Raw genomic sequence first — 14,604 nt, forward strand, 5'->3', positions numbered from 1 at the left:
AATCAGGGAAGGGAAGTTCCTGGAATAGGGGGCAGAGAACACGAGACGCTGGCATCTGATAGCTAACTCGGGAGCTGATCAGGAAAATTTCCTGCGGGATTACTATAGATTTAATTCAGTATTGCCGCAGGATAGCAATGCAGAAAGAGTTTCAGTGCATGTGTTAAATCAAGCAGAAACCTTGAATGCAATTGCACTTAAAAGGCATGCAAATGCAGTCGGTGGAGTAGCAAGGGAAGGAGGCGCCCAGGTAGGGTTACCAAACGTCCGGATTTCCCCGGACATGTCCTGCTTTTGAGGCCATGTCCAGGGCTCCAGACGGCTTTCCAAAACCTGGCAATTTGTCTGGGTTTTGGAAAGCTTCTATCAAATCTCCATGGGGCAGGATGTCATCGCATCCGCACATGCGCGGATGCCCTCCAGCCCGACGAGAGCAGGCAGTGGGGGGGGCGGGGCTAGGGCGGGATTGGGGCATGATGGGGCGGGGATGGGCGGACCTGGTGGGCAGGTCTAGGGGGCTCAGATTTCCCAGAGCAGTGCCCTCCCCCCGCTCCTTCCCCCCCTTCCCCTCACCACACTCGCACCCTCCCTTCCCCTCTGTACCCTCTTTAAATCTTTGCCAGAATGAGCAGCTTCTTTGGCCTACTGCTCACACCAGCATTGGCTCTCTCTCTGCGTACTTCCTGGCCCCCGCAATCAGGAAGTGACATCAGAGGAAAGCCAGGTCGGCGTGAACAGCAGCCTGGAGAACTTGCTCGCACTGGCAAAATTTAAAGAGGTACAGGGGAGAAGGGAGGGTGTAAGCATAGCGTGGTGTGGCATGGGGGGTGGAGAGGTGCTGGCGCCCCCACTAGGGTTATTTAAAAAAAGAAACCCCTCCAAACACATGACCCCGCTCTTTCTGCATCCAGCCCCGCCCTGTTCTACCCTAGCCCCACCCAGTTCTGCCTTCAGCTCTGCCGTGTTCCGCCTCTAACCCTGCCTGTTCTCTGGCCCCGCCCCCAGGAAGCCTCCTCGCTTTGGGACAAGCTCCACCCGATTCTGGAGGGCCTGGAGCATGTGAAGATGGGTGTGACATCCAGATGCAGCCATAGTTTGAAGGGGCTTTCCAAAACCCGGACAAATGCCGTGTTTAAGAAAGTCCATCCGGGAGCACAGACGGTCCTCTAAAAAGAGGCCATGTCCAGGTTTTTCCTAGCCCCCACCCCGACAACCCTAGCCCCCACCCCCTTACTACAGCACTGAATGCAGTGCATTTGGTATTCCGCAGCATGCAGAATAATAATTTAAAAAAAGCTCTGATTGCACAAGTCTTGCAGGAAAATAATGCCCAGGGGCTGCATAGAAGGGTTAGTTGGGAGGAGTGTCTACCGCCATCCCCTCTCTCCCTCCCACCCAACCATCCTTCCCTGGATGCCTACATTGGCTCCCCTGTTGGTGTAACAGCCTCCTTCATCAACTACCAGCCAGATCTGAATCACCCCCCATCCCCCCCACCACCACAACAGTTTAAAAGATTTCCCTGGTGGGGTAATGGCCCTCCCCCCATGCACACACACCCCACCTTACATTTCACTGGTAGTCTAGTGGCCACCCCTTTCCTCCTCCCTTACCCAAACGCCTTTTCTTGGTGTCTAGTGGCCCCCTCCCACCCCCGATCCCTGCCCCAGCCCATCTGAACCCACCGATGCCCACTTGCTCCTGCCTCTGGTGCCCCCATCTTTCTCTGAGCGGTGCATTCCCAGAATGCCAAACAAGGGAAAATTGATCTATCAAAATGGTTCCTTGTCTACAGCAGTACGGATCATGAAGCACTTTGGAGTTTTGTCTGAAGGAAAGACTATAAGGTCCTCAGAAATATCGAGGATCCCTAGGTCCTTACTGCTTCCCCCCCCCCCACCCCTTTTTTAAGGGGGATCAGGGAAGGATGTGTCCTTTCATGGATGTAGTGTCTCATCAATAAATGCTTTTCTTTTGTGGGTCCAAAACTGATACACCCATACAAGGTCTAACCCAACTGGGGCTACCCAGGAGCTCACCCACCATCTGCTGGGAGACTGAGAAATACTGGCCAGCTCAGGTCTACACAGGACTTTATAGGATGATGTCACTCAGTAGTTCTCAGTGTCCCCATCTGCTAGTAGAGGTCATATCGTCAGGAATAGTTTGGAGAGACAATAATGAAACCTTTCGTAGCTGAAATATTGTGATGGGCAAGAGTGGTGCTTGAAAGGCACCTCCAGTAGTTGGAAAGTAAAGCCAGTGCCAGGCAGATTTCTATGGACTGTGTCCAAAAAATGACAAAAAGACAGGTCAGGATGGGCAAGAGGGGGTTTCAACATGGATTTAGGTAGTTAGACGTAAGACTAGCGCTGTTTAATCATGAAGAAGTGTAATTTGCCCAGGTGGTAAATACGGCACTGGCCACCTCATTCAGCAGGTTGGATGGACCACGCAGGTCTCTAACTCCCGCCATGAGCTCTTTGGGGAAAACGGAACAGAAAATGAATTAAATAAATAATAAATAAATACATTTATCATGCTACTAGGTATCAAAGGGCACACAACTCTCGCATGCATGAACATGATTAAGCACTTACCGACGTCTCCAGGGTCTGGTTGTTACAGAAGACTCGTGCGAAAGGATCTGACGTGCCGGAGATATCCCGCGGAGCAAGGTCTCTAGTGAGAAAGTGAGAAACAGGAAGGAAACACACCTGAATGCCTGTACTGTAAATCAGTCTTATGTTCTTATGTGAGCCATGTATAGGACAATCAAGTCATTGCGATGTCAGTGATGAGGTGGCTCTTAGGCATTGGTGGAATGAGGCATTGTGATGTCACAATCTCAGCTTTGGAATCTTGCAACTCTTTGGGGATTCCGCATGGAATGCTGCTACTGTTTAAGGTTCCAGAACCTTGCTACTGTTTGAGATTCTGGGTTTCTGTCAGGTATTTGTGACCTGGATTGGCCACTGCGGAATCAGGAAATTGGGCTAGATGGACCATTGGTCTGACCAGTATGGCTATTCTTATGTTTAAAAAATGGAGTCGTCAACCAAGGAGGCTTCAGTGTGTGCATTTAGAAGGTGATTTTATAAGTCGTCTGAATTTGGCCCTTAGCACAAATTCCATCCTGGCATCTGGGCACCCAGATTTGACATTTTTGTCACAAGCCCTCCTGCCCCTTCCAGGTTTACTTATTTGTTTATTAAGATTTATTTACTGCCATCTTGAAGGCATTTACTTGAAGTGGTGTACAGCACGGAGGTTGACCTCCCCCTTTCAGTGCACACTGCAGAAATGAGACGCCAGGTTTATTGACCAAGGGCGTAAGTCAGTTATGTACATAACTTCACATGAGTGCCAATTAGTCCTCGTTAATCCCAATTCTTGGCCCTAATCGCCACTTAAGTGCTAATCGGATAAGTGTGTTGCACATACAACTGAAGCTATACTATAATTGCATGAGCTATAGCACGCCATTGATAGAATTAAGGGATTAGCAGCCAGAAGGGGCCTAGGATTTACCCATCAGGAGTTATGGATTCTTTTGCTCAGCAGCGGACAGTTCTCAGGTGGAAGGGCTTTTAACTAACTAAAATCAATAGTGCAAACCCCTGATTTCCTAAAACGTGAAGACACAGACAGTAAAATGACATGATAGTTGTGTCAGTTGCCTTATTAAACATTGGGTGACAGCCAGAACATAAGCAGTGCCTCTGCTGGGTCAGACCAGAGGTCCATTGTGCCCAGCAGTCCGCTCACGCGGCGGCCCATCAGGTCCAGGACCTGTATAGTAATCCTCTATCTATACCCTTCTATCCCCTTTTCCTTCAGGAAATTATCTAATCCTTTCTTGAACCCCAATACCGTACTCTGTTCTATCACATCCTCTGGAAGTGTACGTTGTGCTTTGCTAACATCCCTTTCCTTTAATCATTTTGGAAAGAGACTGAAAAACATCAGCAGAGTTAAATGCCAACAGGGCACACTGGGAAACTCTAAGCATCCCTTCGATTGAGCCCTGCGATAAACAAGTCTTTCCTCTGTCAAGAATATTACCCACAATTACCAGAAGAGAACTCCTTCTATCACCACTACGGGTTGCCATGGCTACCCCAGACGATGCAACCACCTGGGCCCACCAGATCCCGCTCTCTCTTAGACCCTTCTATCGGTCATCTCTCGAGTTTGCTTAGCTTTCGGGTGCAAAGAGCAGAAGGGGAGAGATTTCCCCGAGAAAGGATGCTACTGTATGTTCAGTTTATTTAGATTTCAGAGAAACCTTGTTCAAGTTGAGGAGACCAAAGATATTCGGAGATAGGAGCCTGTCTTCGGACCAGGGAGGCCTGAAATACCCAACTTGCTCTCCTCCTGTCCCCATGCATTACTCATTTTTCTTTTGAAGATTTACAAAGCTCTGATGTTTATCCCATGCGAGTTCTTGTGGGTTAGTTTTGGAAAGATACGGTTTAAGGAAGCCAAGAGATTTTTTTTTCGTTTTGATAACTCAGAACTTCCGGTTCTTCCGCATCTTGAAGATTGCACTCTCTCTGTTCTTTGTTAACGCCATCACCCTCGTAGATCTGTTCAACTGAATCTGGGAAATTTCCTTCTCCTGCCCCCCCAAAAACCCCAAAACTCATCTTCGCCGGTCATGATCAAATTGGAAGACTTGGCTGTTTGCGCGTGCTCTTTCCTCCAAACCTTCTCCTCCATCTAGGGTTATCAGATGGATTCAGGACTTCGGGGACGGGTTTCAAGGGCGCTCCCTTCTCCATCCTCTTTCCCTTCCCTATTACTCGCCACCTGTTCTGACATCTTTCCCCCTCCCCTCTCTCGCTTAGACGTTGGCTTGATAAGCGGGAGATAAAGTCCTAAATAAACTTGAAACGAGTCCAGAACCTAGATGATGGCAATGTTTTATCGCTGGAGCAGGAAATCGTTTGCTGCGTGACTGGGAGAGACTGAAAGGTTTTGCAGTCACCATGACCCTGACATCTACATATTTCTGATTTTTCTCTTACGGTTTTGCTCTTGCCTTTCCCACCCCCTCGTTTCGGATGACCACCTTGTTGCTACGGAGACTGGTCTTGTTGCTAGGAAACCCCAATGCCTTCTGCCTCGTGATGACAGCTGATAAAAATTGTGCCTTTTTTTTTTGTTGGAGAGCTTAAAATCGGAGAGCAACGAGTAGGATGAGTTTGTGTGTGCGAGACATAAATCTTGCAGGGCCCCATGATGCAGCCACATGTGACCGCCACAACACGCACACAGCCGACGCGCACTCTGAAACCTCGCTGTCCTAAGGAAAACACATTCTTCCAGTTATTTCCTATCCATTCTCCTCTCAACCTATGGCATAAAACCCACATGGCCAAAAATGCAGCTGGTATCACCACCGTGACACATTCCGCCACTAAATGTCTTGTTTTGGCCCAAACTTAATCAAACTTCAAAGCGATGTACATACCTAAAATCCATACAACTTTCAGGGGGACAAAACATGCCATAAATAACCACAAACGAGACTTACGCATAGTGAGGGAAGAGGGAAAGAAATACAATATTTGAAAGAAAATAAGACAAAAAGGGAATGGACAAAAGGGAAGGTGACATTATAAGAAAGAAGGTCAAAGGGCAGACCCTAAGGAATGATTCAAGACAAGAGTGTTAGCAGTTGAAGTCATCTTTATAAAGAAAGCATTTCAACTTACTCTTAAATCGGTGTAATAATAATAATAATAATCAGTTTATATACCGCAAGGCCGTACATAAGAACATAAGAATTTGCCGCAGCTGGGTCAGAGGGTCAGACCAGTAGTCCATCGTGCCCAGCAGTCTGCTCATGCGGCAGCCCCCAGGATGTCGTATAGCAGTGGTTCCCAAACCTGTCCTGTGGGACCTCCCCAGCCAGTCAGGTTTTCAAGATATCCCTAATGAATATGCATGAGAAAGATTTGCATATAATGGAAGTGAAAGGTATGCAAATCTCTCTCATGCATATTCATTAGGGATATTTTGAAAACTTGACTGGCTGGGGGTCCCCCAGGACAGGTTTGGGAACCACTGTCATATAGTAAAAAAACAAAACAATAAAAGAAATTGAATAGAACTAAAAAAGCTAAAACCCAATAATTAGAGACACTAAAATGATCAAAAGAGTGCATAATAAAATTTTTACGAATTAGCTGCCTAAATACTTCGAAAACAGATCTGTTTTTAGATGTCTCCTAAATTCCCCATAAGTGTCAGGAAGCAAAAGCAATTGTTCTAAATCCTTACCCCATAACATGAGTTCTTCCCTTAACTGAATAGGGAGAGAATTCCACAGTTGTGGAGCCGTTACAGAGAAGATGTATTGTCGGCGTATATTGATAACCTTGAGAGAAGGAACTGTAAGTAAATGCTGATCATTAGACCTAAGAATTCTTGTAGGGGCATAAGGAATTAAGAGTCTATCGATGAAGGCCGAGGCTTTACGAAGAAGGCATTTAAGGGTAATAGATATATTTTATAAGATATTCGGTGAGAACTGGAAGCCAGTGTGCTTTTTTGAGAAGTGGCGAGACGTGATCGAATTCTTTTGCTTTCATGATAAGTTTTATTGAGACGTTTTGAGTAATTTGAAGGCGTCTTATTTCTTTAGGGGCACTTCCCATGAATAGGGCGTTGCAGTAATCAACTTTTGAGATCACCAAGGAATGGATTAATATGTTCAAAGACGTAGGTTCTAAGAATATGCTCATGAAATGCTAACTTTTGATTGAAAATTACTCCTAAGATCTTAATCGAGTTGACTGTCTTTAGTGTGTTACCCTTGAGGGTCATGGAGAAGCTAGAGTTTGGATTGTCTTTCCACAGGAAAAGCATTACCTTTGATTTTACAACATTTAGGGCCAGTCTGTTAGAATCTAGCCATTGGTGTATTTGCTCTAGTTTCTTGTTAATTGCTAAGACATCATGGGCATTCTCAGAGTCTAATGGATGCAAAAGCTGGATGTCGTCAGCATAGGCGAAAGCATTAAACCCGATGGATTGGCAGAACTAAAAAAAATATTAAACGGAAGTGGTGATAGAATGGATCCTTGTGGAATACCATAGTGTACAGAGTAGCTCTCTGAGGTGGAATTATTGAACGTAATTGTAGAATTACGGTCTCTGAAATAGGAACAAAAACCACTGCAAAACCTGATCTGAGATACCGATAGCTTCCAATCTTTCGAGGAGAAGATTGTGGTCAATGGTATCGAAAGCAGAGGAAAGGTTTTTTTATGTCAGATTTCATCATGAGCCACAGCCAGAAACACATGAAACACCCCTATAATACACATGTTCACAAAGAGGGCTTTTGTTCCCCCCCCCCCCAAAAAGAAATTACTATAATTCATGCGAATCTTGTTAAAAAAAAAATTTATGTCAAATTTTATCATGAAAGACAAATATACACTACGAAATATGGAAATCCCAATGGTGGTATTGGCTCACCAATCACATTATTAGTATTGTTAAAGTTAGTGAGATAAAAAATTAGTAGTGCCGAGGGTGAAAAGACTTCAAGTGTTCACCGGTGCAGGATGTTAAATGACTCTTTCCACTCCCTCAATAATATTTATTAGAATTTTCAATAAAATGGAAGAATACAAAGGTATAAAAGAATAAACAACAATGAAATGAACTCTATTAAGATGGTCTTGTCTCCTAAAATTACATACATTCTCTCAATGTTACCCTTTTTATTTCATCTCCAAACATATGCAAAGATTGAATCATTGATGACAGAATTCTTATGGAATCACAAAGTCCCGCGTATTGCCCTAAAGAAACCAAAAGGGTCCAGAGAAGAGCGACAGAGATGGTAAAGGGGTTGGAGGAGCTGCTGTACAGCGAAAGATTAGAGAAACTGGGCCTCTTCTCCCTCGAATAGAGGAGACTGAGAGGAGACATGATCGAAACATTCAAGATACTGAAGGGGATAGACTTAGTAGATAAGGACAGGTTGTTCATCCTCTCCAAGGTAGGGAGAACGAGAGGGCACTCTCTAAAGTTGAAAGGGGATAGATTCCGTACGAACGTAACGAAGTTCTTCTTCACCCAGAGAGTGGTAGAAAACTGGAACGCTCTTCCGGAGTCTGTTATAGGAGAAAACACCTTTCAGGGATTCAAGACAAAGTAGATAAAGACAGGTTGTTCAATCTCTCCACGGTAGGGAGAACGAGAGGGCACTCTCTAAAGTTGAAAGGGGATAGATTCCGTACAAACGTAAGGAAGTTCTTCTTCACCCAGAGAGTGGTAGAAAACTGGAACGCTCTTCCGGAGTCTGTTATAGGAGAAAACACCCTTCAGGGATTCAAGACAAAGTAGATAAAGACAGGTTGTTCAATCTCTCCATGGTAGGGAGAACGAGAGGGCACTCTCTAAAGTTGAAAGGGGATAGATTCCGTACAAACGTAAGGAAGTTCTTCTTCACCCAGAGAGTGGTAGAAAACTAGAACGCTCTTCCGGAGGCTGTTATAGGGGAAAACACCCTCCAGGGATTCAAGACAAAGTAGATAAACACAGGTTGTTCACCCTCTCCAAGGTAGAGAGAACGAGAGGGCACTCTCTGAAGTTAAAAGGGGATAGATTCTATATGAATGTAAGGAAGTTCTTCTTCACCCAGAGAGTGGTGGAAAACTAGAACGCTCTTCCGGAGTCTGTCATAGGGGAAAACACCCTCCAGGGATTCAAGACAAAGTTAGACAAGTTCCTGCTGAACAAGAACGGACGCTGGTAGGGTTAGTCTTGGTTAGGGTGCTAGTCTATGACCAGAGGGCCGCCGCGTGAGCAGACTGTTAGGCATGATGGACCATTGGTCTGACCCAGCCCAGTATGTATGATTACCATGTTGCTTTCTTAGGAAGACAGGGCTCTAAATGGTTAATGGATACCGATTATCAAAATTCTCCCACATGGTTACAATTGGAACATAAGCTATATAACAAAGATTGTTTGAGATTCTCCTCTTCTACAGTCTCCTCGTAATATACCAGACAACCCGATTCTGAAATCCACTACATCGGCTTTACAAGAGTTAGATATGATGTTAAATGACTCTTGTCCGGTCACCTCTATTGTGAGTTATCATTAGTCTTTTTTTAAAATCTATACTACTCATTTTACTAGCATTTTAATATTAATGAGTTCACTGTACTACATTTGCATGGTAGTCGGAGACCGTTAGAAAGCTCGGAAATGACCGCAGTGAGCCATGTTGATAATCAGCCGCTAAACTACACGCACGCTAAACTGGAACAGATTTTGCAGCCATCGTTAAGGACACGGTAAGTTTTGAGAATCTTCCTCCTAGAGGCCAAGCCTAGCAACTACATTTGTTTATTTAAAAAAATTTTCTTCCATGTACTAAGACCACCCCCCCAATTAATAAAACATCCCAAATCTATATTTATCATCGTGGCAGCAATCGCTTGCATTCCTCGCATACTAAAAGACCTGCAAGAGGAGGAAAGCTTGCAATGCCTTCTAGACATATCCTAAGAAAATGAGTTCCAAAATCTCAGGCCAGCCATGGAGCATGTTCTGGCCTGCGAGTCCACATTGCTGATCAGTAGATCGCAATGACTAAATAGGACATACAAAGAGAACACCAGCTGCAAATATCGAGGAGTCACGCCCCTTACGACCTTGAAAATGAGGAGGCCGACCTTGCATTTCACAAGTCGACTTTCTAGCAGCCAGTGTAAGGCTGGGAAGCCTGGGGGTACTATGGTCTGTCGACTCAAAAGAAAGGCTTTAACATTCTATACAAACTGTAGAGCCCTTATAGATGGGCTGGGAACTCATTGGACAGTGGAGTGGAGTATTCAAGGCATCTTTCATCTCATTCGTTTTGGAAACAGAACAGATACAAGTCGCCTAGTGCTTAGATCACATATAGACATTCTTCACAATAATCTCAACATTTGAAGAAAGTTTATCAAGAGTTTCAAATCGGGCCAACTTGCACGCAGAGAGACATGGGATTACTTCCCAGTGAATAGCTTTAGCTCCCAGTTTGGCTAGGGGTTGGAACGCTACAGAAATAGCGTTAGCCCAATGTAGGAGGGAATACCAGTCATCTTGTGATACGATGACACCTAGTGGTCAAATTTAGGGCACTACAGGGTTCCGAAAAGAGCCCTCGTATGCATGGTCCTGGCCCATGACTAACCCTGCAATGACTGGAGGAGTAAAACAAACTGTGGTAAGAGCGGATAGCATAGCTGGTTTTAAGAAAGGTTTGGACAAGTTCCTGGAGGAAAAGTCCATAGAGACATGGAGGCATGGAGGAAGCCACTGCTTGCCCTGGATTGGTAGCATGGAATGTTGCTACTATTTGGGTTTGCGCCAGGTACTAGTGACCTGGATTGGCCACTGTGAAGACAGGCTATTGGGCTAGATAGACCACTGGTCTGACCCAGTATGTCTATTCTTATGTTCTTACTAGTGTTTAAGCCCGTTAGATTAACGGGTTCTAGAATATATGTGAAAATTACTGAAAACTTAATGTGAGAGCTTTAATATCCATCGTATGGTTGATTTATTTAAAGTTTTTATATTTTTTCTATTTGTTGCATACTTTGTGCTTAATAAATTGTTTTTTTGTCCATTTTTTCTGCAAATCTGTATAAGTCTGAGTGTCTGTGTGTCTCTCTCTCCTTGTCCAGTGTTTCTTGTGGGTTTTTTTTTTCAATGTCTCTTTAGATCCCTGTCAAGAAATTCTGAGTGTCTTTGTCTCTCTCTCTCCTTGTCCACTGTATTTTTTTTTTTATTTTTTTTTTCAATCTCTCTTTAGCCCCCTGTCCTTCTGTGAGTGTCTGTGTGTCTCTCTGTCCTTGTCCTCTGTGGTGTTTTTTTTTTGTTTGTTTTTTTAATCTGTCTCTTTAGCCCCCCTGTCCTTCTGTGAGTGTCTGTGTGTCTCTCTCTCCTTGTCCAGTGTTCCTGTCCTTCTGTGAGTGTCTGAAATTTGTTTTGACAACTCTGGAAGCAAAGAAGAACATACATACCTCTTTACTTGCATTCAGGCTGGGTTGAGCTGCCACATTTGTTCTGGGAACATCACAAAGCTGTCTGCCTGTATTTCTCCCCAGCCAATTTCCCTCCCTCTCAAGTCCCTGTGCACCACTTGCCAGGGCGCATCCTCCCACGATCCTGGTCTGCATGTTTAGGTGTGGCTGTGAGTTCGGGCTCTTCAAATGAGCTGACAATTAGGTGTGTGTGTGAGTTCGGGCGGGTTCGGGAGGAGCTGGCGCTTAGTTGTGCCTGTGCATCCATGGTTTCTGCCACCGCTGCCACTCCTATTTAAAGCGGCCTGTTGAGGTTCGCGGCCGGCGTCAGAGGGAACGTGCTACCATGTGGAGAGCGGCCTGAGAGGTTCGCTACAGCCGGCCGCGAACCTCAGCAGGCCGCTTTGAACATGAGCGGTAGCGGCTGTTGTGGGGGGGGGAGTCGTTGACGTGCAGGCCGCTGTGAACAGGAGCGGCGGCAGGACCATGAGGCGAGAGTGAGCTGTTCGGCTTCCCCTATCTGGTGAAACCGCCGTGCCGAGGAGAGCCGGGAGTGAGTTTTTCGACTTCCCCTATTTGGAGAAACCGCCGTGCCGAACTCAGCTGCGCGTCGGGAGTGAGATGTTCGACTTCCCCTATCTGGGGAAACCGCTGTGCCGAACTCAGCTGCGTGTGGGGCCTTAGTAAGCACGGGGCATGCTGCACTCTTGGCGGCCACGGACATACGGATCATGGAAGCACGCCGATAAGAATGCGCATGCGCCGCCTACGGTTTTATTATATAGATATGAGTCAAGTATAGAATAATCAAGCCATTGTGACATCACTGATGAGGTAGCTCTTAGGCATTGGTGGAATAAGGCATTGTGACATTACAATCTCAACTCTGGAATCTTGCTACTCTTTGGGGACTCCGCATGGAATGCTGCTACTGTTTGGAGTTCCGGAATCTTGCTACTCTTTGGGTTTCTTCTAGGTACTAGTGACCTGGATGGGCTACTGGGCTTGATTGACAATTGGTCTGACCCAGTAAGGCTATTCTTATATTCTTCTTATGAATATTGAAGATTTGGGTTAGAGGCCTCTTTCATGTACATGAAAGGGTTGACATTTAGCTTGGTTAGTCCTGGCCTACAAGAGTGATAACTCAGTCTGGTTACGCTCTATCCTTTCTACTCCACATACCCAAGACCTATATTTTCTAGGCAAGCTTTCACATGATTCTTTCATATCTGAACACAAGGGGAAGATTGAGAGTTGACATTAAGCAAGGTTGGTCCTGGTCTACAAGGCTGAAAACTCAAGTCTGTTTGCTCCCTATCCTTCCAACACCACATACCCAAGACCTATATTTTCTAGGCAAGCTTTCACATGATTCTTTCATATCTGAACACAAGGGGAAGATTGAGAGTTGACATTAAGCAAGGTTGGTCCTGGTCTACAAGGCTGAAAACTCAAGTCTGTTTGCTCCCTATCCTTCCAACACCACATACCCAAGACCTATATTTTCTAGGCAAGCTTTCACATGATTCTTTCATATCTGAACACAAGGGGAAGATTGAGAGTTGACATTAAGCAAGGTTGGTCCTGGTCTACAAGGCTGAAAACTCAAGTCTGTTTGCTCCCTATCCTTCCAACACCACATACCCAAGACCTATATTTTCTAGGCAAGCTTTCACATGATTCTTTCATATCTGAACACAAGGGGAAGATTGAGAGTTGACATTAAGCAAGGTTGGTCCTGGTCTACAAGGCTGAAAACTCAAGTCTGTTTGCTCCCTATCCTTCCAACACCACATACCCAAGACCTATATTTTCTAGGCAAGCTTTCACATGATTCTTTCATATCTGAACACAAGGGGAAGATTGAGAGTTGACATTAAGCAAGGTTGGTCCTGGTCTACAAGGCTGAAAACTCAAGTCTGTTTGCTCCCTATCCTTCCAACACCACATACCCAAGACCTATATTTTCTAGGCAAGCTTTCACATGATTATTTTACATCTGAGCCCAGGAGGACGACTGAGAGACTCCCTCCTACCTGGCTTCAAGGACGTGGCAGTGTAACATTCTTCTCTGCTGATTCTCCACAACATGCAATTCCAAATAGATCTCGCCTTGTACCTCCTCATCGGGGTCCACTCTTGTCAAGTTTATCCAGCTGTCAATACCTAGAAATACACAGAGGCCCATGACTGTAGCTGCCAGCCTCTTACTTTCTAGCAGGGAATAACAAAAGATAGGGTTAAGTACGAAGCAGTGCTGACGTTGATGCCAGCTGGGACTCAAGTGGCATGGGATTTGTCACAGTTATACACTGTCAATGCCAACTGAGATCTACGTGGTGTAATTTATTTGGGGATGTCACACTGTTTATAGAGGTTCCGCCTCTTAACCTACACATGTAACTATTTTTCAAGTTTGCAATAAGGTAGCTTGACGGCAGCAGTTCTTTGGGGGCTAGAAGTGATGGCCTTAAGCAATTTCCTAGCTCCAACATGGTGCCAGGGAAGCAAGCTCCCAATTGTGCATGAATGCGCACTCTATTCACACATATGCAATGATCTGCGTATGCACACACTAGTGGGTAAGTGCACATTTTCACAAAACGTGCGCAACCTTTCAAACGAGTGTTTAGTCTTTGTGAACCCTGTGCACTCTTGAAGAGCATGTGCTCTTTTAAAAGAGCACACACTATTAACCTCCCCAAAATCCAATTTTTTTTGGGGGGGGGTTCTTGTTTCAGATAAAAAAAGAAACCCATGAAACAACTTGGGAAATCTTATTGACATTCTCCATGTCATTTCAAACAAATATAAAACCCCAACAGCCTCAACCAATGGCGCTCAACTTTGGCCAATAGGGCCCACCCTCCTCTAGCTTCCATCTAATTCATCATTTTTGATAGGTGGTTAGGGGCCATACGTCTAAGTCCGATTTGGGCGTATGGCACTAGGCGACCAAAATCAGCAGTGGGACTATGTCTATTTTTGAAAAATACATCTAGGATTTTTTTTTTCCCCCCCCGAAAATCATCTATCCAGGCTATTTTTCGCCAAGACCGCCAGGACATCTATCTTTATACCACATTTTCGACCAAACTTTTGTCCAAATCCCAAACACCCATAACAAGACCATTGGGACATGGGAAGGGCCAATCTTGTTATGGACTGGCCACCCAGACAGGGCAACAGAGCAGTGGGGCACCTTACAGAGCACTGTTGTGAACTTCACAAAAAGGGTGCCAGAACTCCCTTATAGGTTATAGTGAGCCCCCCCCCAAAACACACTTTACCCACCTGTCTATAACCCCAATAGCCCTTATGGCTGCAAATGATAGGACAGCAAAGTAGGGTTTTGGTGGGTGCACATGTAGTGGTTAGAGTGGCTTATGGGCCTGGATCCTCCACTCTATGGTTCACTAGCCTACCTATATGCAGTTCTACTAGGCTTTCCTATACCAGGTGCTGATGTTCTGGAGACAGGTATGTACTTTTTTATTCTGATCTTTACGGGGGGGGGGGGTGAGGGGGGGGTCAGTGAACACTAGGGGGGGGG

General features: G+C 45.3%; 1 protein-coding gene across 3 annotated transcripts in view; it reads right to left on the reverse strand.

Annotated features, from left to right (window-relative positions):
* Positions 1-14,604, reverse strand: part of RASAL1 (RAS protein activator like 1) — a 242,943-nt gene that overhangs the window by 161,378 nt on the left and 66,961 nt on the right. For 2 of the 3 annotated variants that reach the window (XM_033956050.1, XM_033956049.1), the window contains exons 5-6: positions 13,088-13,217; positions 2,601-2,682 (exon numbers count right to left, since the gene is read on the reverse strand). In XM_033956050.1, the coding sequence (XP_033811941.1) occupies positions 2,601-2,682; positions 13,088-13,217 (212 nt within the window). The remainder of the gene's footprint in view (positions 1-2,600; positions 2,683-13,087; positions 13,218-14,604) is intronic. The other variant, XM_033956051.1, reaches the window with a different exon arrangement.

This window comes from Geotrypetes seraphini, chromosome 8, assembly GCF_902459505.1.
Source record: "Geotrypetes seraphini chromosome 8, aGeoSer1.1, whole genome shotgun sequence".
NCBI lineage: Eukaryota > Metazoa > Chordata > Amphibia > Gymnophiona > Dermophiidae > Geotrypetes > Geotrypetes seraphini.